We start from the raw sequence: 17812 nt of genomic DNA, 5'->3' as shown, positions 1-17812 counted from the left end.
TCTACTCTCTGGTTATCCCACCAGTTTCTGAGGTTGTCTTAAGAGAACACACAGAGGTGGATAAAAGCTACCATGAACAGCACTTTGACAGTGGGGGATAGAAAGTTCACCCTCCCAATCTGAGAACGTCGTGTTCATGACATCTCCTCTAGCCAAGTCCTTCCCCAGGCCTCCGTCTCTCTTCCCCAGGGAACACCTCTCATCTTTGCAGAAGCCCTTGCCCTCTGCATTGTCCCTTCCCCAGCTCTTCACTTTTCCTGCCCCTCATTTCCTCTGCTTCAGAGTATCACCTGTATCATGTAACAGCTGGTCTAACCTGTACTTTAGACCCTGCAGTTCTGCCAGGAAACTAGGCCCAATAGATGATAACTCCCTTGAATTTCATAAATTTGTTTGATACATACTTTACCCACTACCCCACTCCCCACCCCAACATAGTTAAAGTGAAAGGAAAAGCAGACAGAGCCTGAAATGAGCTTGATAATGACCCCCTGCCACGGTCCCTTGGTTGGCAGGTGTGGGGCACACCGGGGCCAGGTACCTTCTCCAGAACATCACCTTTCCCTACTCTATACACACTCAAAAATATAGTTTCTCTCACATACAATGACTGAGACAGTGAGTCCAGCTGTACCACTGGGTCAGATTCCTGATCTACTGCCAAGTCCACTGAGGCCTTGGGCTAGATGTTGGATGACTGCAACCTGCTTTCTTCAAGTTGTTGACAGGTGACTTTCTGATCATCATAAGGAAGCATGTTTAAAACCCCCCTCTCACTTGAGGCTAGATTCTGCATAGGCTTGGGTAGATGGAAAATAGAAAGTGGGCTCTGAGAAGATGTGCATTTCATTATAGACAAATACACTTGTTAATGCAGCCCATGCATGTCTGGTAATAGATTCTTTCATTCCCATGGCCCCTTTGGAGGTCATGCAACACCCTTTGGGAGCATCCATTGTACTCGGGGTCAAATCCATATCCAGATGAGGTCCACAAGGCCCTGAGTGATCTCTTGTTGCCTGCCTCCCCCTCACATCTTACTGAATTCTCCTGTTTTCACCTACTTCTTTCTGGTTTTCAAACAAGCTATTGCTGTCCTGGCTCTAGACCTCTAAGAATCCTGCTCAGTAAGTTCCTGCCCCAGGACTTTTTTATGTGTGTGTTGGGGCATCAAACCCAGGACCTCAGGCTACTAAGGAAGCAATTATCACTGAGCCACACCCCCAGCTCCCTCCCCAGGACTTTGCATAAGGCTCCATCTCATCTGCAAAAAAGTTCCAAGAACTTTATTCACCAGACAGCTAGAGTCTCCATTCCACCCCTCAGCTCCCCAGCTGCCTGGTCTCGTTTTGTTCTCTGTCTGAAGGTACCTTTTATGTCTGCCTCCCCTGTAGAACATAATTCACAGTTAAAATTGTGTTTTAACTGTGTCTCTAGCACCTAGAACTGTGCCTTCTACATTGTAGGTATTCCGTTTTTGAGTAAATGAATAAACAGTTGCATGAACCCTCACAATAATACAGAAATCTAAATATTATTTTATTTACTTTTTTGCAGGGGTTGGGGGTTACCAGGGATTGAATTTACTCAGGGGCACATGACCACTGAGCCACATCCCTAGCCCTATATTGTAATTTTTATTAGAGATAGGGTCTCACTGAGTTGCTTAGTGCCTCACTAAGTTGCTGAGGCTGGCTCTGAACTCACAATCCTCCTGCCTCTTTCCTCCTGAGCCACTAGGATTACAGGAGTGTGTCACCGCGCCCGGTTCTAAATATTATTTGTAATTAGGCTGAGGATATAGCTCAGTGATAGAGCACTTGCTTCATGTGCAAGACCCTGGTTCAGTCACCAGTACTGGAAAAAGTCATCCCAACTTACAGAACTAGTGATTCAGACTCAGAACTTCTGACTCTAAAAACCATCTTGTGTACACAGGAGCCAATGTCAGCCTCAGCTAGAAATGAGCGCCTGATTGCTGAGCTCAGGATTCTTTCCTTATGACAATCTTGCAGCTGTGACTCATAAATAAAAGGGAATTTGTCCTTCTTATCCTTTTACAGCTAATTAAAAAAACACCAAAACAAAACAAAAAAAACTTTCCTTCCCCCAAGTGGTAGGTCTAAATTTGATAGTGTTTATGTTAGGAGCATTTGAACCCAGAATAGGAGCCACACTGTGGCTTATCTATTAGCCTCACACAGGTTTTGGAAGGAAAAAGCAGATTACAATTCAAAATAATTATTTCTGCTATGAAAGCTGAAGAAACAACACTGTAGATGAGAGAAGGACAGAAGCACCCTTTCCCCAGATAGAGCTTTGTTTGGGCAGAAAGCTGAAGGAACTCTTTTCCTGGACAAGAACCTACACAGAGAAGGGTCTGGAACTGGTGTGTTTCCCAGGGAATCCTCAAGAAAACAGCAAACTTCTTCACCCACCTTCTTTCCGAGCACAAGGTTGCCTGGACTGCTGGTCTTATAGCTCTCTCTTGTGGCCAGGAGGCAGCACTGCAGCCTCTTTCAAGTCAAAGCAAGGCTTGCGTTAAGAGCAGCAATGCTGCAGGTGCCACTGGCACCTTGGCACCTTGAGAGTAGCACCTCATGGTGACCTCATCTCTGCCTTCTCTCTCTGAGCTCCAAAGGAGGACACCTTTAATTATAGGTGGCATGCACCTGTAACTCCAGATACTTGGGAGGCTGAGGCAGGAGGATAAGAAAAAAGTTTCATTTTGTCTTTAAGGAGTCATGAGGTGAAGTTGTAATTGGGAGCTGGGTCCAGATGGAAATTAAGGAGAATAAGTACATGTACATCACCATGAGATTTGCTCAGGGACCCCCAAATGAAGCTAGGTTCCCTAATCCTAGCTCCCATCCATGTCTGACATTATGGGAACTTTTTTCCTGGGGGGCTGTTGTTCGGGGCAGCTGGGCCGTGGTGCCCAGAGGTAGTCACCTCATTTATTGTATCGTAAAACCAGTGTTTACTTGGCCGTATGTAGAGGATAGTTGACTAGACTTTGCTGACTTTGGTCAGCCCAAAGAATATGTAAAGTCAGACATGTAATTGTCTCACAGGACTTTTGTGGAAATTGAGGCCTCATAAGTAGATATAAAATATCCATCATGGTACTAGTTATATAGTAGGTTTTCAATTAAAAAGCAACTATTTTTAAAACTTTGATTTTCCTAATAGCTCTATTTTCTTCTGTCCACATCTTCCTTCCTTTTCCCTGCATCCCTCTTGCCATGTTCATGTACAACATATTTGTTCATTCACTTTCTTCTTCCCCTTTCACAGTCTCTCTGCTCTCAATCTCTCAGTTTCTTTTGAAATTCTCTAATGGGGCTAACTAATCTGTCTTCCCAGGAACACATTTGCTCGGTTTGAATAACTCTTGGATATTGTCCCAGTACTCTCTGTTCCTTGTAATCCACAACTCATAATTCCCCAGAAAATAGAAGCCACTGGCCCTGTCTGTCTACCCAAAAGGCAGGTCGCATATGTGTGTGTGTGTGTGTGAGAGAGAGACAGAGACAGAGAGAGAATGGTCCCATGCTAAGTTCCTACCAAACCTAAAGCATGACTTGGCTTAAAAATGACAAACATTTAGGGCCTGGGATTGTGACTCAGTGGTAGAGCACTTGCCTCACACGTATGAGGCAACTGCGATCCTCAGCATCACATAAAAATAAGTAAATAAAATAAAGGTATTGTGTCCATCTACAACTAAAAAACAATATTTAAAAGAAAAATGATAAATATTCAGCCCAGAGGGCCACTCTGACTGGACAATATCTTGCCAAAATATTAAGTGGTCCAAGGAGGGAAATTGGAAGAGAAATCCAAGATACAAATGGACAGGTGTGTGGACATGATCGTGAGGTTGGCTGATAATGTAGAGAACCTGGGTTGCATGGGAGAAATCTTGCATGCATGAGTAACATGGCTGTCCCTTGGGGACCCTGTCACCGAATGATTATTTCCTTCATGCTTCAGACACACTCCGGATACTTCTCCAGCCTGTACCCCCATCACCAGTTCAGCCCGTTCCCGCATCATCACTCTGTAAGTGCCCCTCAGTTCTACCCAGCTGCTACCCTTCCTGTGCCTAAAGCTGACCCATATGGCCCCTGATTGACTGGCCAAGAGCTGTCTGCTGTGGTTCTGGGCCATCTGGGAGTGCCATGTGTCAGAGCATAAGCATACCAACCTGCCTGGCTCTGCTGGTGCCTCCACATACACCCTGCCCCCAGTGAGCAGTCCAGAGGTCAATTAAGAGGCAGTGTTGTGCTAATGAAAGGCTTCAAAGATCTGTGACCAAAGTCTAGCAAATGGGGTTGTCATTCCTTCACATCCCTATATCAGGGACCCCTGGCAACCCTGTCCAAGAGCCTTCTCTCTACCTCAGGGTCCCGGAAGGGGTGAGTTCCCTATTTTCCTGGGCAGTCACCAAGAAGCCTGGTCGGGGAAGGTTAAGTTGCCTTGTGAAATTGCTGCTCCTGGCTGCATAACCGTCTGGGCAGCTTTCATTGCCCCCTAACAGAGTACCTCAGGACCTTGTCCTTTAATAACTGTTCTGATTTCTTGGGTGAAGATAAAGAAGAAATACCTATCAGATTCACCCAGGTGAACAGACAGCTGTTCACAAGCAACCAGTTCAGATGCTCAGGAGGAGCTTGCACATGGACTTCAGTATCATCCTGCCTGGGTTCAGACCTATTCTCAGCTGCAGAGCCACAGAAGGATCCTAGTGTGTCCTTTTTGGCCTTTTCTTTTGACCGCAGAGCCTTCCCACTTTGGGGCTCACAGAAGGTGCTTGGTAACTATTGAGTGCCTGAGGGAGTGCCCTGTTGGAATGTCTTCTGTCTTCTCTTGCCTTTCCAGTATCCAGAGCAGGAGATTGTGAATCTCTTCATCCCAACCCAGGCTGTGGGTGCTATCATTGGGAAGAAAGGGGCACACATCAAACAGCTGGCTCGATTTGCTGGAGCTTCCATCAAGGTAAGGCTGCTTATCCCCATGTCCCTCCCTCCTTGTGCTAGTTCCATGCAACTCTTACAGAATCCCACAGGATCTGGAAAATTTGCTTCAAAGACTGTTCCCACCTGCTCCCATCTTTCCTCTTAGTGGAATTAGGAAAAAAAAAAAAAAAAAAAGTACATGTTTTAATACAACCCAGCCCGATCCTCTTTGGATTTTCATTCTCCTCTCAAGAAGATAAAGAAAGGTTGAAGGTTGCTCCTAGGCTAAGGGAATAGACTCAAGGCAGCACACATAAGTGCTTAGCATCTATCAGTGCCTTGGTGCTTTTATTAGTCTGCACTTCAAGGACCTTTAAACTATGAGAAAATAATTAGAATGAAACAAAACTCTTAAAAAAGCAATGATAAAATCATAGATAAACAAAAGCTGATGACATGACCTGATATGAAGCTGGGACTGAGCAGAGAGCCCCTTAGCTTCTTAGTTCATGGAAACAGTTGTGAGCACAGCCATGGCTGCCGTTATAGAGCCACATCCTGCCTGCCCGAGTGATCAGAGAAGCTGAAAGGGAAGGATTATTCGACCCTGGTCCTGCTCCAAGCCCAGCTATCAGCTCTGACTCACGGGCAGAATGCTGAGCGTGTCCCAAGCCTCATGAAAACACTTTGGGAAACAGAGTTTCCGTTGTTACGGAAAATAATTTGCTACCATGAGACAACCCGGAATTCCGAACAAGAAGTCTCATGACTTGGAGAGAAAGAATGCTTACACTTTCTCCCCAAGAAGAGCTGGATTTTCTCCCACAGCAAGTGTGCTGGAGAGAAAACAAAAACAAACGTTCTGGGCAGCGCAGGTTAAGGATTACAGTGAGACCAGGAAGGGATTTTATCTTAGTAAAGTGGTTCCCCTCTCAAGCCTCGCTTTTCTCACCTGTAGTTGTAGACCCATATCCAAACTAAATGAGACCCCTGAGGTGGGGTTCGCAGGAGCCTGTCTCCAGCAGCTTGTCATATGAGATCCTGGCCCAGGTGCTGACAGGCAGGTGCTGGTTACCCCGTTGGGTAGGATGGGGAAAATATAGAGGAGCAATGAGTGGCCTGCTGCACCCTGAGGGCCTTTCCCAGTGTTCAGTGCTTGGTCTGAGGTGCCATGCAGAGGTTGGAATGAGAGTCTCAACTAAAGGGACTTGAGGGATCTTCTCTTCAACTCCCTCCTTTATTCAGCTGAGAAGAGAGGAGAGTAGAGCAGCTTGTCAAGGCACCTAAGTGGTAGGACTGGAGCTTAGATACAAACCCCACTGACCTCTGGAATACAGAGTGCCCACTGGGGTCAGCCACAGAAGTACTTCCCCACTTACTGTTGTACATGAGTTCTGCTGACTTGTCTAAGGCCACAGAGATGAAGGATGTGATTTGCTCAGGTTATCCTGTACCTGGTCCAGTGCTTCCCCCCACAGCAACCTTACTGCTCTTTCAGAATCATTCCCAGCAGAACCTCTAGGATAATGAGAGAGAGAGAGAGAGTGTGTGGGGGGAGAGAGAGAGAGATCAGTTCCTTGGACTTTACCTCACAGCATTTTTACAGTCCTATGTCCAAGCAGAGTTGAGTGGTGGTGTGTCACTTGCTCATGGACTCTGTGCTAAAGACAGAAGGGCTGTACCAGGAAGAGGTCAGGATGGGCAACAGTATTTTTGGTTTAGGATTTTTTGGGGGGTGGAGGTGATATTGTACTGGGGGTTGAACCCAGGGGTCCTCTACCTCTCTTTTTATTTGAGACAGGGTCTCACTAAGTTGCTGACTCCCAATCTTTCTGCCTCAGGCTCCCTAGTTGTGGAGATTACAGATGTGTACAATAAACGCCAGGCTACTGGGTGACAGTTTTACATGCTGGGTCAAAACCTTCTCGTTCCCCCAGGCCTGCCTCTTTTCATAGCATAAAAAGAAGGAAAGAAAACCAGGAAAGCCAAGTATTTGTGAAGTTTAAAATCTGATTTTTGCTAGTTTCCTTTATCTTAGAAGGTCTCTAAACACATCCAGCTCCAGAGTGAGATGAATGGTATCACTAGCTCCACAGATCCCCTTCGGAGGCTGTAACAGGGGCCACTTTTGATGCTGCCGGGGCAAGGAGAGAACTCCACTCTCATCCACGAGAGTAGAATGCTGGGAGGGGAGTGGGCTGAGCTGAGATTTGGAGATGCCCTGGCTACAGGCAGGAGTTTAGCTCCTTTCACCTGCCTTACCTGCAGAGCATCCCATCAGCTTCTGAATGCCCCAGAAAATGTGGGTGACAGTGTTAGCCAAGGACACTGATTACTGATCCTCGTTCCAACCCCTCAGTCATGTTGCATCTCTAGGTCTGTCTCCTTCAGCCATAAGATAGAGTTCTTCTTCCTGCCCCTCCAGAGGGAGTGAGCCTCTGGAATGCCATTCTGATGCTGCTGGAGGACACATGCAGCTTCTAGATATCTGTTCTGGGCTGGTGAATGCTGGGAAGTAGGGCTGTCAGGAGTTTCAGAACCTGAGCAAAGCAGCCACGAGTCACTAAGAAGCAAACTGCGACCCCATAACAGATGATCAGCATGAATCACTGATCAGCCTTTGGCCCTTCTCAGTTTGGGTGCTGTAGAAGCTGGGACTCACTGTGGCTGTGGTCTGGTCTCTCATTTACCCTTTGAGATAAAACCCCAATTTGATGCCAGCAGTGGATCTCAAAGTAGAGGCAGGGCTTCCTGCCTCGGGTCCCAGGGCCAGCCTGTGTGTGGCCTGCCCCTGGATCTGTCTGGTGTATGTGCTGAGGCTGCTGCCAAGAAAGAAAAGGCTGTCCACAGTTAAAGGCAGTCCCCGAGAAACTCGGTGTCGGTCACCTATGTGTCACATTCATTTTCATACAAAGTAATCAAGGCCAGAGATTCAAATGTGTCCCTCCTCCTAGAGCAGAGTGGGATCAGAGCATATTTGAATGTGGGTCTGTCCACAGGAGGAGCCTGGCTTGGAGTGTTTACTAAGAGAAACAAAATCATTTACTAATTTTTAATTTTTTACTTGGTTTGTTTGGGGTTGGAGACAGCATCTTGCCCCATGGCTCAGGTGGCTCTGAAACACCTGGGCTGGAGCGATCCTCCTACCTCAGCTTCCTGAGTAGTTGGGACCACAGGAGCTGTCCACTGCACCTGGCTGAATTTTTTATTTTTTAAAACTACTTTAAAGCTTTTTGGAAGAAGGCATAATGTGCGAGAAAAAAATATACGTAATAAAGTCTTCTAACAAAAATGCTTGCTGGGTCCGTTGTTCGTGTTATAGAAGAGCTCAGACCCTCAAAGAACCTTGGGAGTCTGGAGGAGGTCTGAGCTTATATCCATCTTTCACAGGTGAGGGAGGGGAGGAGTTTGCAGAGCCAGGACTGGAACCCAGGTGTCCTGGTCCCTGCTCTGGTGCTGTTGTACTTATGATTGATTTGCCAGAAGGAGACAGTACCGGCCACACCTGTTCTAATTCAATTGTCACTTACAGCTAACTATATATGGAGCTGGGAGTTAGAACCAGGCTGACTATTCCTGCAAACTGGATTCCAATTTAACACCTCAGCAGACTAGCCATTCCTTCCCTCTAAGCCCTGGGTGGGTTGGCAGAACTATAAACCTCCCTATCCCTAGAGTTACTGACTTGTTGGTTATTTCCTAGGATGTGGCTTGGTGAAAGGAGGCCAGTCACTGTTGGGGCACAGGGCAGAGACAGGCAGGAACTGTTCACCTGCTTCAGACTCTCCCTTGGTAACCACATACCCAAACTTGATAGTGAGCATTATGGCCTTAACTTCCTAAGACCCAGGGGAGGCAGCATGGCGTCAAAGTAGCAGGTCCAGAGGCAGAAGCCCTGTCGAGCTAGGTAATACTAGCCTGTCGGCCTTCCACCCAGACAAGCAGGAGGGGTTTGACATTAGCATTGTCTTCTTCCCTTGTGACCTGCAGATCGCCCCAGCAGAAGGCCCAGATGTCAGTGAAAGGATGGTCATCATCACTGGACCACCAGAAGCGCAGTTCAAGGTCAGTGTCCTGCAGACTGTGGGCACAGGGAAGCCACCTCAGAGGCATGGTCAGGTTCTTTGGAGGCTCGCCATCTGTTTCACTCCCAGCTGCTACTCATGGGTTTCAGAATCATTATTTGTCCCTTCCCAGCTGTCCCCTCTGCACATTTCCGTTTGCTAGAAAGCCCTCCTTCCCTTCTCTCCTAGGAAATAGAGGTCACCTGTTGAAGCCCCATCCAGGTGGTAACTCCTCCATCATGTCTGATTCCTCACCCATGGTTTTGAGGATGACTATCTCAGACTCATTTGGTCATCACCACTCTTCAAACTATGATCGTTAACATGGGCACAGGGGGAAAGGCATGGTATATTGAAAGTTCTCTGGTGAGGTGTGTGGTGGTGGTGGTGTGGTTTTGCCTCTTTTTTCTTTTTTCTTTTTTTTTTTTTCTAAAAAAATGGGTTTTCTAAAGCCAGAAACACATCTTAATTTATAAAAGTATAACCCTATTATAATTTTAAAATTCTTGAAATTTAACTGAGAGGATAAAGTTAACACATGTGAGAACCATTCAAAACCAATAACCCTTCAACTTGCAAGTAGACAAAATGTGTTGTATCCATACAATAGAATATTATTCAGCCTTAAAAAGGAAGGACTAGTACCAAACATGCTGTGAATAGGGATGAACCTAGAAAAAAGCATGCCAAGTGAAAGAAGGCAGAAATGAGGGCACATGGGATATGGTTCCATTTATATGAAATGCACAGAGTAAGCAAATTTAGAGACAAAGTAGATTAGTGGTTGTCAGCAAATGGGGATAGGGGTTTTAATTTAGGCAAATGGCTAGATAGATAGTGGTGGTGGTCACACAACATAGTGACCACTGAAGTGTACTTTAAAATGATAAATGTTAGATTATGTGAATTAGTCTTGTTTTGTTTGTTTTGTTTTGTTTAAGTTAAATAAAGCAAACTCTAGCTTCTTGGCTACATTAACTTCGAAGTAAGACATCAAACAGCAACTCAAACCAAGTGTGGTGGCACATGCCTGCAACCCAGCTACTTGGGAGGCTGAGGCAGGGAATTGCAGCTTCAAGGCCAGCCTCAGCAACTTAGGAGAACCCTGACTCAATATTTAAAAAAGAAAAAAAAAATTTAGGGCTGGGGTTGTGGCTCAGTGGCAGAGTGCTTACCTCTCACATGTGAAGTACTAGGATAATCCTCAGCACCACATAAAATGTCTAACTAGAAAATATTTTAAAAGCATTTAAAGGTCTCGGGATGCGGAATATGGTAGCTCAGTAGTAGAGCGCTTGCCTAACCTGCTTGGGTTCTATACCCAGCACCAAAAGAAAAAAAAGCTCAGACTCATCAAATCCCATCACCACCACCTTCACCTTCATCCTTCTCCATTCTTTAATAATTGTACATAGCCTGGCAGGAAGGAGTTAAGAACACCCTGAATTATATGCTTCCCAGTCCAACAAAAAAAAAGAAAAGAATGCCCTAACAGATTCAATCAACCAAATAATAATTAGGTATTAGGAATATGGACATAAGATACAGTTCTGGCCCTTCGCCAGTACCCCCAGCAACAACACAACACTACTAGAGGAGGGGGTCACCTGCAACCCACAAAGACAGAGCATGCTGGGGCACAGGTTTCACAGCACAGTGGCCAATGTAGCAGGCACAAGGACCAGTTCTGTGAGGGCTGAGGCACGCATGTCTGGCCAGAGTCGGGGCAGGGACATAGCATGTCCCATCACTGGATTCTGTAGTTCCCACAGCAGCATGAATATCTGCTGACTCAGTAACCAGTCACATTTTTCTCAGGCCCAGGGACGAATCTTTGGGAAACTGAAAGAAGAAAACTTCTTTAACCCCAAAGAAGAGGTGAAGCTGGAAGCCCACATCAGAGTGCCCTCTTCTACAGCTGGCCGTGTGATTGGCAAAGGTGGCAAGACCGTAAGTCTGCTTTGGTTTACTCCATCACCTGGTTGACCTGTCCCTCAGATCCCTGTGGCCACTGTCCCTTGAAATATACAGGGTCCTAGGCTAACAGAGTTTCTCCTGGCATCTGAGCCATTTCAAACATGGGAATCTCAGTATTACTCCAGAATTTAGGACCCAGTTCCATAGTGCTGAGCCTAATGCCAAAAACACCAGGTTCCTGTGCCCAGTACCACCGTCCCAGCTCCACTCCCCTAAGACAGGGAAGCTATCTTTTGCACCCTGCACATACAAGCATAGCAGGCAATAAAAGGGTAGGGCTCCAACCAGAGTATCTGCCAGCCTAGTTGGCAGAGAACCAGCTGGGACTCCAGGCCAGAGGCCTGTAGGGTCTGGTGTTCTGCACTCTCTTTCCCGTGGTTCCCATCTTCTGGCTAACTCCCAAACACAGCCATCTGGTATAGCAGAGCTAGCTCAGCAATAGGGTGGAGGACAAGAAGGAAATAATTTTTTTAAAAATTATCTATATTTTCAGTCTGAAGGTGGCAATAACAAAGTAATTTGAAAAGTACAAGAGCTGGGGATATAGCTCAGTGGTACACCATGTGCTTCTTATGTACAGGGCCCTGGGTTCTATCCCCAGTACCACAGGGAGGGGAAAGGAGGGGAGAAAAGGGGAGAGAAAGGAAAGAAGATGCCAAAGCATGAGCTCTGAAACTTGTAGGAGTGAACAGAGTGGTTTGTTGGACACATGTATGTTCTGGAACACGTCATATTTGTCTAGTGTGGAGATGGCCCCTGAAAAGTTTACAGTAGAGTACATGCTGGCAGGAGGCTGTGTTGAGTGGTAGGACTTGGGGAGGAGGTGTCTACAGTCCTGTGTATGTTTGCTGTTTTTACAAAGTTCTTTCTGTGGAAATTCCTACAGAGGATTCCAAAACAAGTTCTAGTCACTTTTATGCAAAAGAATCCAGTTACATGGTATGCACGTCACTCCCTGTGTCCAGGAGTGCAGTCCACATCCCAGGGTGTACACACTGAGCCTAGGCAGAGTTGGAATGTAAGAGACAGAAGAAAACAAATCCAGCAGGGAGTAGAATCCTAAGCCATGGGATGTCCTATTTGGTTATTGTAGAACCAATCACTGAATTTTTTGTGTCTCCAGACACTGTCCACTGTCCACTAAGACTTGCTGAACCTGCCTGAGTTCAGAATCATACTAGGGGCCAGAGGAGAGAGAATGAGCCCTCAGGAAGTGACCAGTGTCTTTGGAAAGCAGCAGCAGGGAGGCACAAGGAGCAGCCACAGAATGCAGGAGATGGGTTGAGATAGGAATGTCACCATTGGCAAGGAGAGAAAATAGCAGCCCAAGGCCAGGAACAGCAAAAGCAAGACTTAATAGCTGAAGTGAAAATGGAAAGCAGGGTACAGAATGGGAGCTGATTAGAAGGAAGAGTTTACCTCAGTGAGTCAGACAAGAGGAGGGGTCACCGCTTGATGGGCACCCAGGGAGGGCATTCCAGGAAGAGTGGCCTTCTTACCTGGTGAACTGGTTAGCCAGGGTCTCTGTGTCTGCAGAGCTACATTGATGTAAATTCCAGAAACAGAGAACTCAACCCCAGAAGCAGTCCATGGCATGAGGGTTAGACTCCCTCTCCCTGTCACTGAGCCTCCCAGGGCCCAAATCCACAGACCTCTGGTGGCCAGGCAGGGAAGCTGAGTATCCTAGACTGAAGGAAAGGAGAGGTGTCTCCTCCTAGCTCTGCCTCTTCCCTTTCCCTCCTGGCCTCAGTGTTGGCCTTGATGGGAGATGGAAGCCGCCTAGCCCACTGCCTCTTCTCCCTCCGCAGGTGAATGAACTGCAGAACTTAACCAGTGCAGAAGTCATTGTGCCTCGCGACCAAACACCAGATGAAAACCAGGAAGTGATCGTCAGAATTATCGGGCATTTCTTTGCTAGCCAGGTACCTGTGCTGCGAGGGCCCAGTCTCTTTCCTTTTTTCTGCCTAAGTAGTAGTCTGTCAGGTGGTTGGGATACCCCCCACTCCCACTCCCAGACACACACACACACACACACACACAGGAACCTCTTCCTGCTTCTCCATGCCTACAAGGTGGGGCAGGGGCAGCACCTATACCTTCTTACTGCTGCTGTCCCCCAGGGATGCTAGGAGAGCCTGAGGAAAGTAGAAACTGTTGAGGCCAGTCCAAGAGGCTCAGGTTGGAGGTCTCGGCAACCTCACCTCCCCACCCAGGCCTTAGTCACAGCCTTGGTCTGCAAGGAGGTGCATACCAGGCAACCCCCTCCCGACCCAGGTGCTGGAGTCTCACTGCGAAAGGTTAAATGCTTACCATGCTAGGCTCTTGGATCTGTTTGCTCTCTCCTTTCTCACCTCATCACTGCATGCTCTCCACATAGCTGCTTCCCTTTCATATGGAGAGGCCAGCACTGCAGCAAAATGTAGCCTAGTTCTCTTGGATGCTTTTGCTGGTTTGGTTTTGGGAGAGAGTAGTCCCTGTTCTTATCCTAAGCCAGCAAAGACAAGCAGTCTGTGCTCCCTGCGGCCTGCCTGGTGCACTCAGATTTCTGCCTGGGTCTCCTGGAATCAGAGCCCTGGCCATACCCACCTGGGCCCTCAGCATCCCAGGACACATCTGAACAGCCAGACTGCTGTAGTGCATTCTGCAGGCATCTCCCTTGGTTAAGGGTCAGGCTGGGGCTCATGCTTAGTGCTCCAGCTTTTTAGGGTAGTATCTTGGAAAGGTGGGTGGTCCTGAGTGCAGCTCAGGTGTATACAGTAGGATCCAGATGCTGTCTGGCCTCTGCAAGACCCTATCATTGGCTGCCTGTTGCTGTGTCCTGGCCTCTGGTCATGAATGGGAAGCTCTTGGGGCTCCACCCGGTTATCTTTCATCCAGCAACCTGGAGTGGAAAGGAGGGGACCTCTGCCACTTATTTCTAGGGAGAAAAAGCCCTGGAATAAGGGATCCAGGGGAGGTGATACCTGAACATCCCACCCTTCCCCAAGTCCCAGACCCTACCCCTCCTGTGCATCCTCAGAACTGGGTTCCTTTCTTCCCTTGTCGCCTCCTCTCCCTTGCTGCAGACTGCACAGCGCAAGATCAGGGAAATTGTACAACAGGTGAAGCAGCAGGAGCAGAAATACCCTCAGGGAGTTGCCTCACAGCGCAGCAAGTGAGGCTCCCGCAGGCACCAGCAAACAACGGATGAATGTAGCCCTCCCAACACCTGACAGATGAGACCAAACACAGCCAGCAGATCGGGAGCAAACCAAAGACCATCCTGAGGAATGAGAAGTCTGCGGAGGCAGCCAGGGCCTGCAGAGGCCCTGAGAACCTGGGGCTGAGGAGGGGCACAGGGAAGGCTGGGTTCCCCAGAACCACCAGCCCAGCCACCCACCTTCCTCCCCCAGCTTCTGCAGGCTTCCCAGCCATTCACCTCCCCTCACTCAGATCTCTCCCCCACTCCCATGACGCTATCCCTTTTAGTTGAACTAACATAGGTGAACGTGTTCAAAGCAAAGCAAAATTCACACCCTTTACTTTTTTGTGGAAAATCGTCTCTGTACATGTGTGTACATATTAGAAGGGGAAAGATGTTAAGATATGTGGCCTGTGGGTTGCACAGGGTGCCTGCAGCATTAATATATTTTAGAAATAATATATCAAATAACTCAACTAACTACAATTTTTACTCAATGATTAATTTTGTTTTGTTTTTTTTTTTTTAAAGAAAGCAGGCTTTTCTAGACTTTAAAGTCTTTGGGAGGTCTAACGGTGTAGAAAGGAACTTTTAGGCCACCCACACAAAATTCACCCAGAGAGAAATCCCGTCGAAGGACACTCATGGCAGTTCTGGATCACCTGTGTCTGTCAACAGAAGGGATACCGTCTTGAAGAGGGGACTCTGTCCCACTTCATCCCTGTCTAGCTCACACACCCATTTCTCTTTGCTTCACAGGTTTTAAACTGGTTTTTTGCATACTGCTATATAATTCTCTGTCTCTCTCTGTTTATCTCTCCCCTTCCTTCCCCCCCTCCCCTGCTCCATCCTGACTCTTTTGAATTCCCTCATCCCACTGTCTGATTCCCTGTATCTATGCACCCCCCAGGCAAAGCAGTGCTCTGAGTATCACATCACACAAAAGGAACAAACGTGAAACACACAAACCAGCCTCAACTTACACTTGGTTACTCAAAAGAACAAGAGTCAATGGTACTTGTCCTAGCATTTTGGAAGAGGAAAACAGGAACCCACCAAACCACCAGTCAACCAAACAAAAATTCCATAAAGAAAGAATGTATTTTGTCTTTTTACATTTTGGTGTATAAGCCATCAACATTCAGCGAAATGATTTCTTTCTTTTAAAAAAAAAAAAATTGTGGAGGAAAACAGCAATTTACACAAGGTTGTTGGCCCAGGGCGTTAAATTTACAGATTTTTTTAACAAGAAAAACACACAAAAAAAAGCTACCTCAGGTGTTTTTTACCTCAGCACCTTGCTCTTGTGTTTCCCTTAGAGATTTTGTAAAACTGATAGTTGGAGCATTTTTTTATTTTTTTAATAAAAATGAGTTGGAAAAAAAATAAGATATCAACTGCCAGCCTGGAGAAGGTGACAGTCCAAGTGTGCAACAGCTGTTCTGAATTGTCTTCCGCTAGCCAAGAACCTATATGGCCTTCTTTTGGACAAACCTTGAAAGTGTTTATTTAGAGAAAAAAAAAAAAAAGATAACAAAGAAAAACAGAGAGAGAAAATATTGGAGATGTCCTGAATTTCAATAGGGTACGCGCCATTAGGGCTTTTTGCGCTAAAGGATGAACATGTACTGGTTTATGTGAACAAGCCATTATACCACCAGACTGCAATGCCAGTTTCCTCTACTGCAAACAGTGTTCTGTGACAAAAAAAAAAAGAAAAAAAAAAAGAAAAAAAGAAATATATCCAGCTAACAAGATTCTGGTGTCTTGGTGTTTTATTTTACTGAAGGTTGTCACAATCACAAAGTCAGCCAAGTCCCAACTCTGAAGGACTTGGGGAAACAAGGTAGTCTGTGCAGCCAGACCCTGAGAAGCTACTCTGAGGAGGCTTTGTCCACAAAAGCCTTGGGGGAGAAGCTGAGCTAGATCAGTGGTCCATAGACCAGCAGCCTCAATATCACCTGGGAACTTTTTAGAAACAGACTCTCAGGGATGGGCATGTGGCTCAGGGGTGGAGCCCTTGCCTAGCACATTCGAAGACCTGGGTTCCATTCCCCACACTGCAAAAACGAAACAGATTCTGCAGGTCTGCCTTGAATCAAAACTTGTCAGGGTGAAACCTTGTGTCTGCCTCAGCAAGCCCTCCAGGTGATTTCCTGTGTGCTTTTAAGTTTGAGAGCCACAGAACTAGAGAGATGGATTGGCTGCATATTGAACTAGGCAAGACAGGTCTCTGTCATTGTGTCCAACAATTCAAGGAAACAAGTACTTCACCCTTCGTGGGCAGTGTTTGGGGAGGTCAGAGAAGGACAGGAGTCACCTTGGGCTGGAGGGTGTACCTGGCATGCCTACTGATATACCATGAAATGGTGGGAAACAATATCCTGCTCCATTTATAAGCTAGCTTGTTCATAGACCTTTGAGGTCCACCACAGATAGCTGCTAAAAGTCTATGCAGTTTTGGGGACAAAGATCTAATACTTAGGTTCTGTGATATGCTCCTGGAGTACCAGCTACTCTGAAGGCAGAGGGTCTCTTGTGCCAGGGTTCAAGGCCATCCTGGGCAACACAGCAAGACCCCATCTCAACAAAACAGACCTAGTTCTTGACTGTCAGAAATAGTCAATTAGGCTTTTGGGGATGACATTCATAGTACAGCAGAGGCAGATGGTGAACTCATGGGATTCCAGAGTAGCCACGTGCCTCCTAAATCACTTAAAATGGGGCATCCTTGATGCCCCATGCCCACTCCTGAGTTTCTCATTATTTCCAATCTCGGTGATCCCGATTTCACTTTTTAAGTTTTACAGTGTGTAGATTCCAAGCTATTCCCCCCACTGTTTTTCTCACTGCTATGGCCTGAACTTGGACAGGGCTAGATGGTCCGCTCATGTGGAAACCCCTGTACCTGTGGCTCCATGTTGCCCCTCCTCTATTTAGAATTCAAACCCACTTCCCTCTCAGGTGGAAACAAACTCTGGTGGACAGACAGTCCAAGAGAAATCGTGGGGTTCCTGGCAACCAATGATATTACTGTAAGCCATTCCTTGGGTTGAGGTGGCCATATCAAGTGAACAAAGAAAAACACATCTGTAAAGGAAGGACTTCAGGTACAGGCAAATGACCTTGGTAATGACTCTCAAGACTAGACATCAGGGAGGAAAAGAAGTGACATAGGAGCCTCAAAAAAAAAAAAAAAAAAGAACCCTCTTGTCTCTGTCCCTCTGGTTTCATTCCTTGGCCTTTATTCCAGATGGCAGAATTTCAAGTTTAGCTCCTCAAGTACCCATTTCCAAAATATTTGTCTATGAACCTGTGTGGGAAAGGGAGGGAGATGCCAAGATGATGCTTGGCTCGCCCTGGTACAAAGCACTCAAATTGTCCTAGGGTTGCAGAAATGAAGGGGAGACCATGTGGAGAGACAGGAGACAGGAGGAACGAGACCAGCTGGCCTTGTTTGTCCCTTGGCAAAGACTTTCTTCTAACGACCCATTTTCAGAGAACACAAATGCTGTGTTATTTGGCACCTGGGCTAGGTGCCCTGGAGCTTCCCAAGGGCAGTGCCAGCATGAGGCCATCATCTACACAAGTGCATCCAGTCCCATCTCACTGTGAAAAAGAGCTGTTCA

At 46.8% G+C, this 17812-nt stretch overlaps 1 protein-coding gene across 2 annotated transcripts in view; it reads left to right on the top strand.

The window, feature by feature from the left end:
• Window positions 1-15880, top strand: part of Igf2bp2 (insulin like growth factor 2 mRNA binding protein 2) — a 154023-nt gene extending 138143 nt beyond the window's left edge. For both annotated transcript variants that reach the window (XM_076867284.2, XM_076867283.2), the window contains 6 exons: window positions 3997-4065; window positions 4885-5001; window positions 8952-9026; window positions 10844-10975; window positions 12811-12924; window positions 14068-15880. In XM_076867284.2, coding sequence (XP_076723399.1) covers window positions 3997-4065; window positions 4885-5001; window positions 8952-9026; window positions 10844-10975; window positions 12811-12924; window positions 14068-14160 — 600 coding nt within the window. In that variant the 3' untranslated portion in view covers window positions 14161-15880. The remainder of the gene's footprint in view (window positions 1-3996; window positions 4066-4884; window positions 5002-8951; window positions 9027-10843; window positions 10976-12810; window positions 12925-14067) is intronic.
• The last annotated feature ends 1932 nt before the right edge of the window (window positions 15881-17812 follow it).

The sequence above is a fragment of the Callospermophilus lateralis genome, chromosome 10 (genome assembly GCF_048772815.1).
Source record: "Callospermophilus lateralis isolate mCalLat2 chromosome 10, mCalLat2.hap1, whole genome shotgun sequence".
NCBI lineage: Eukaryota > Metazoa > Chordata > Mammalia > Rodentia > Sciuridae > Callospermophilus > Callospermophilus lateralis.
Note: the sequence above shows the minus strand (reverse complement) of the source record. Positions and strands in the feature narration are given on the sequence as shown.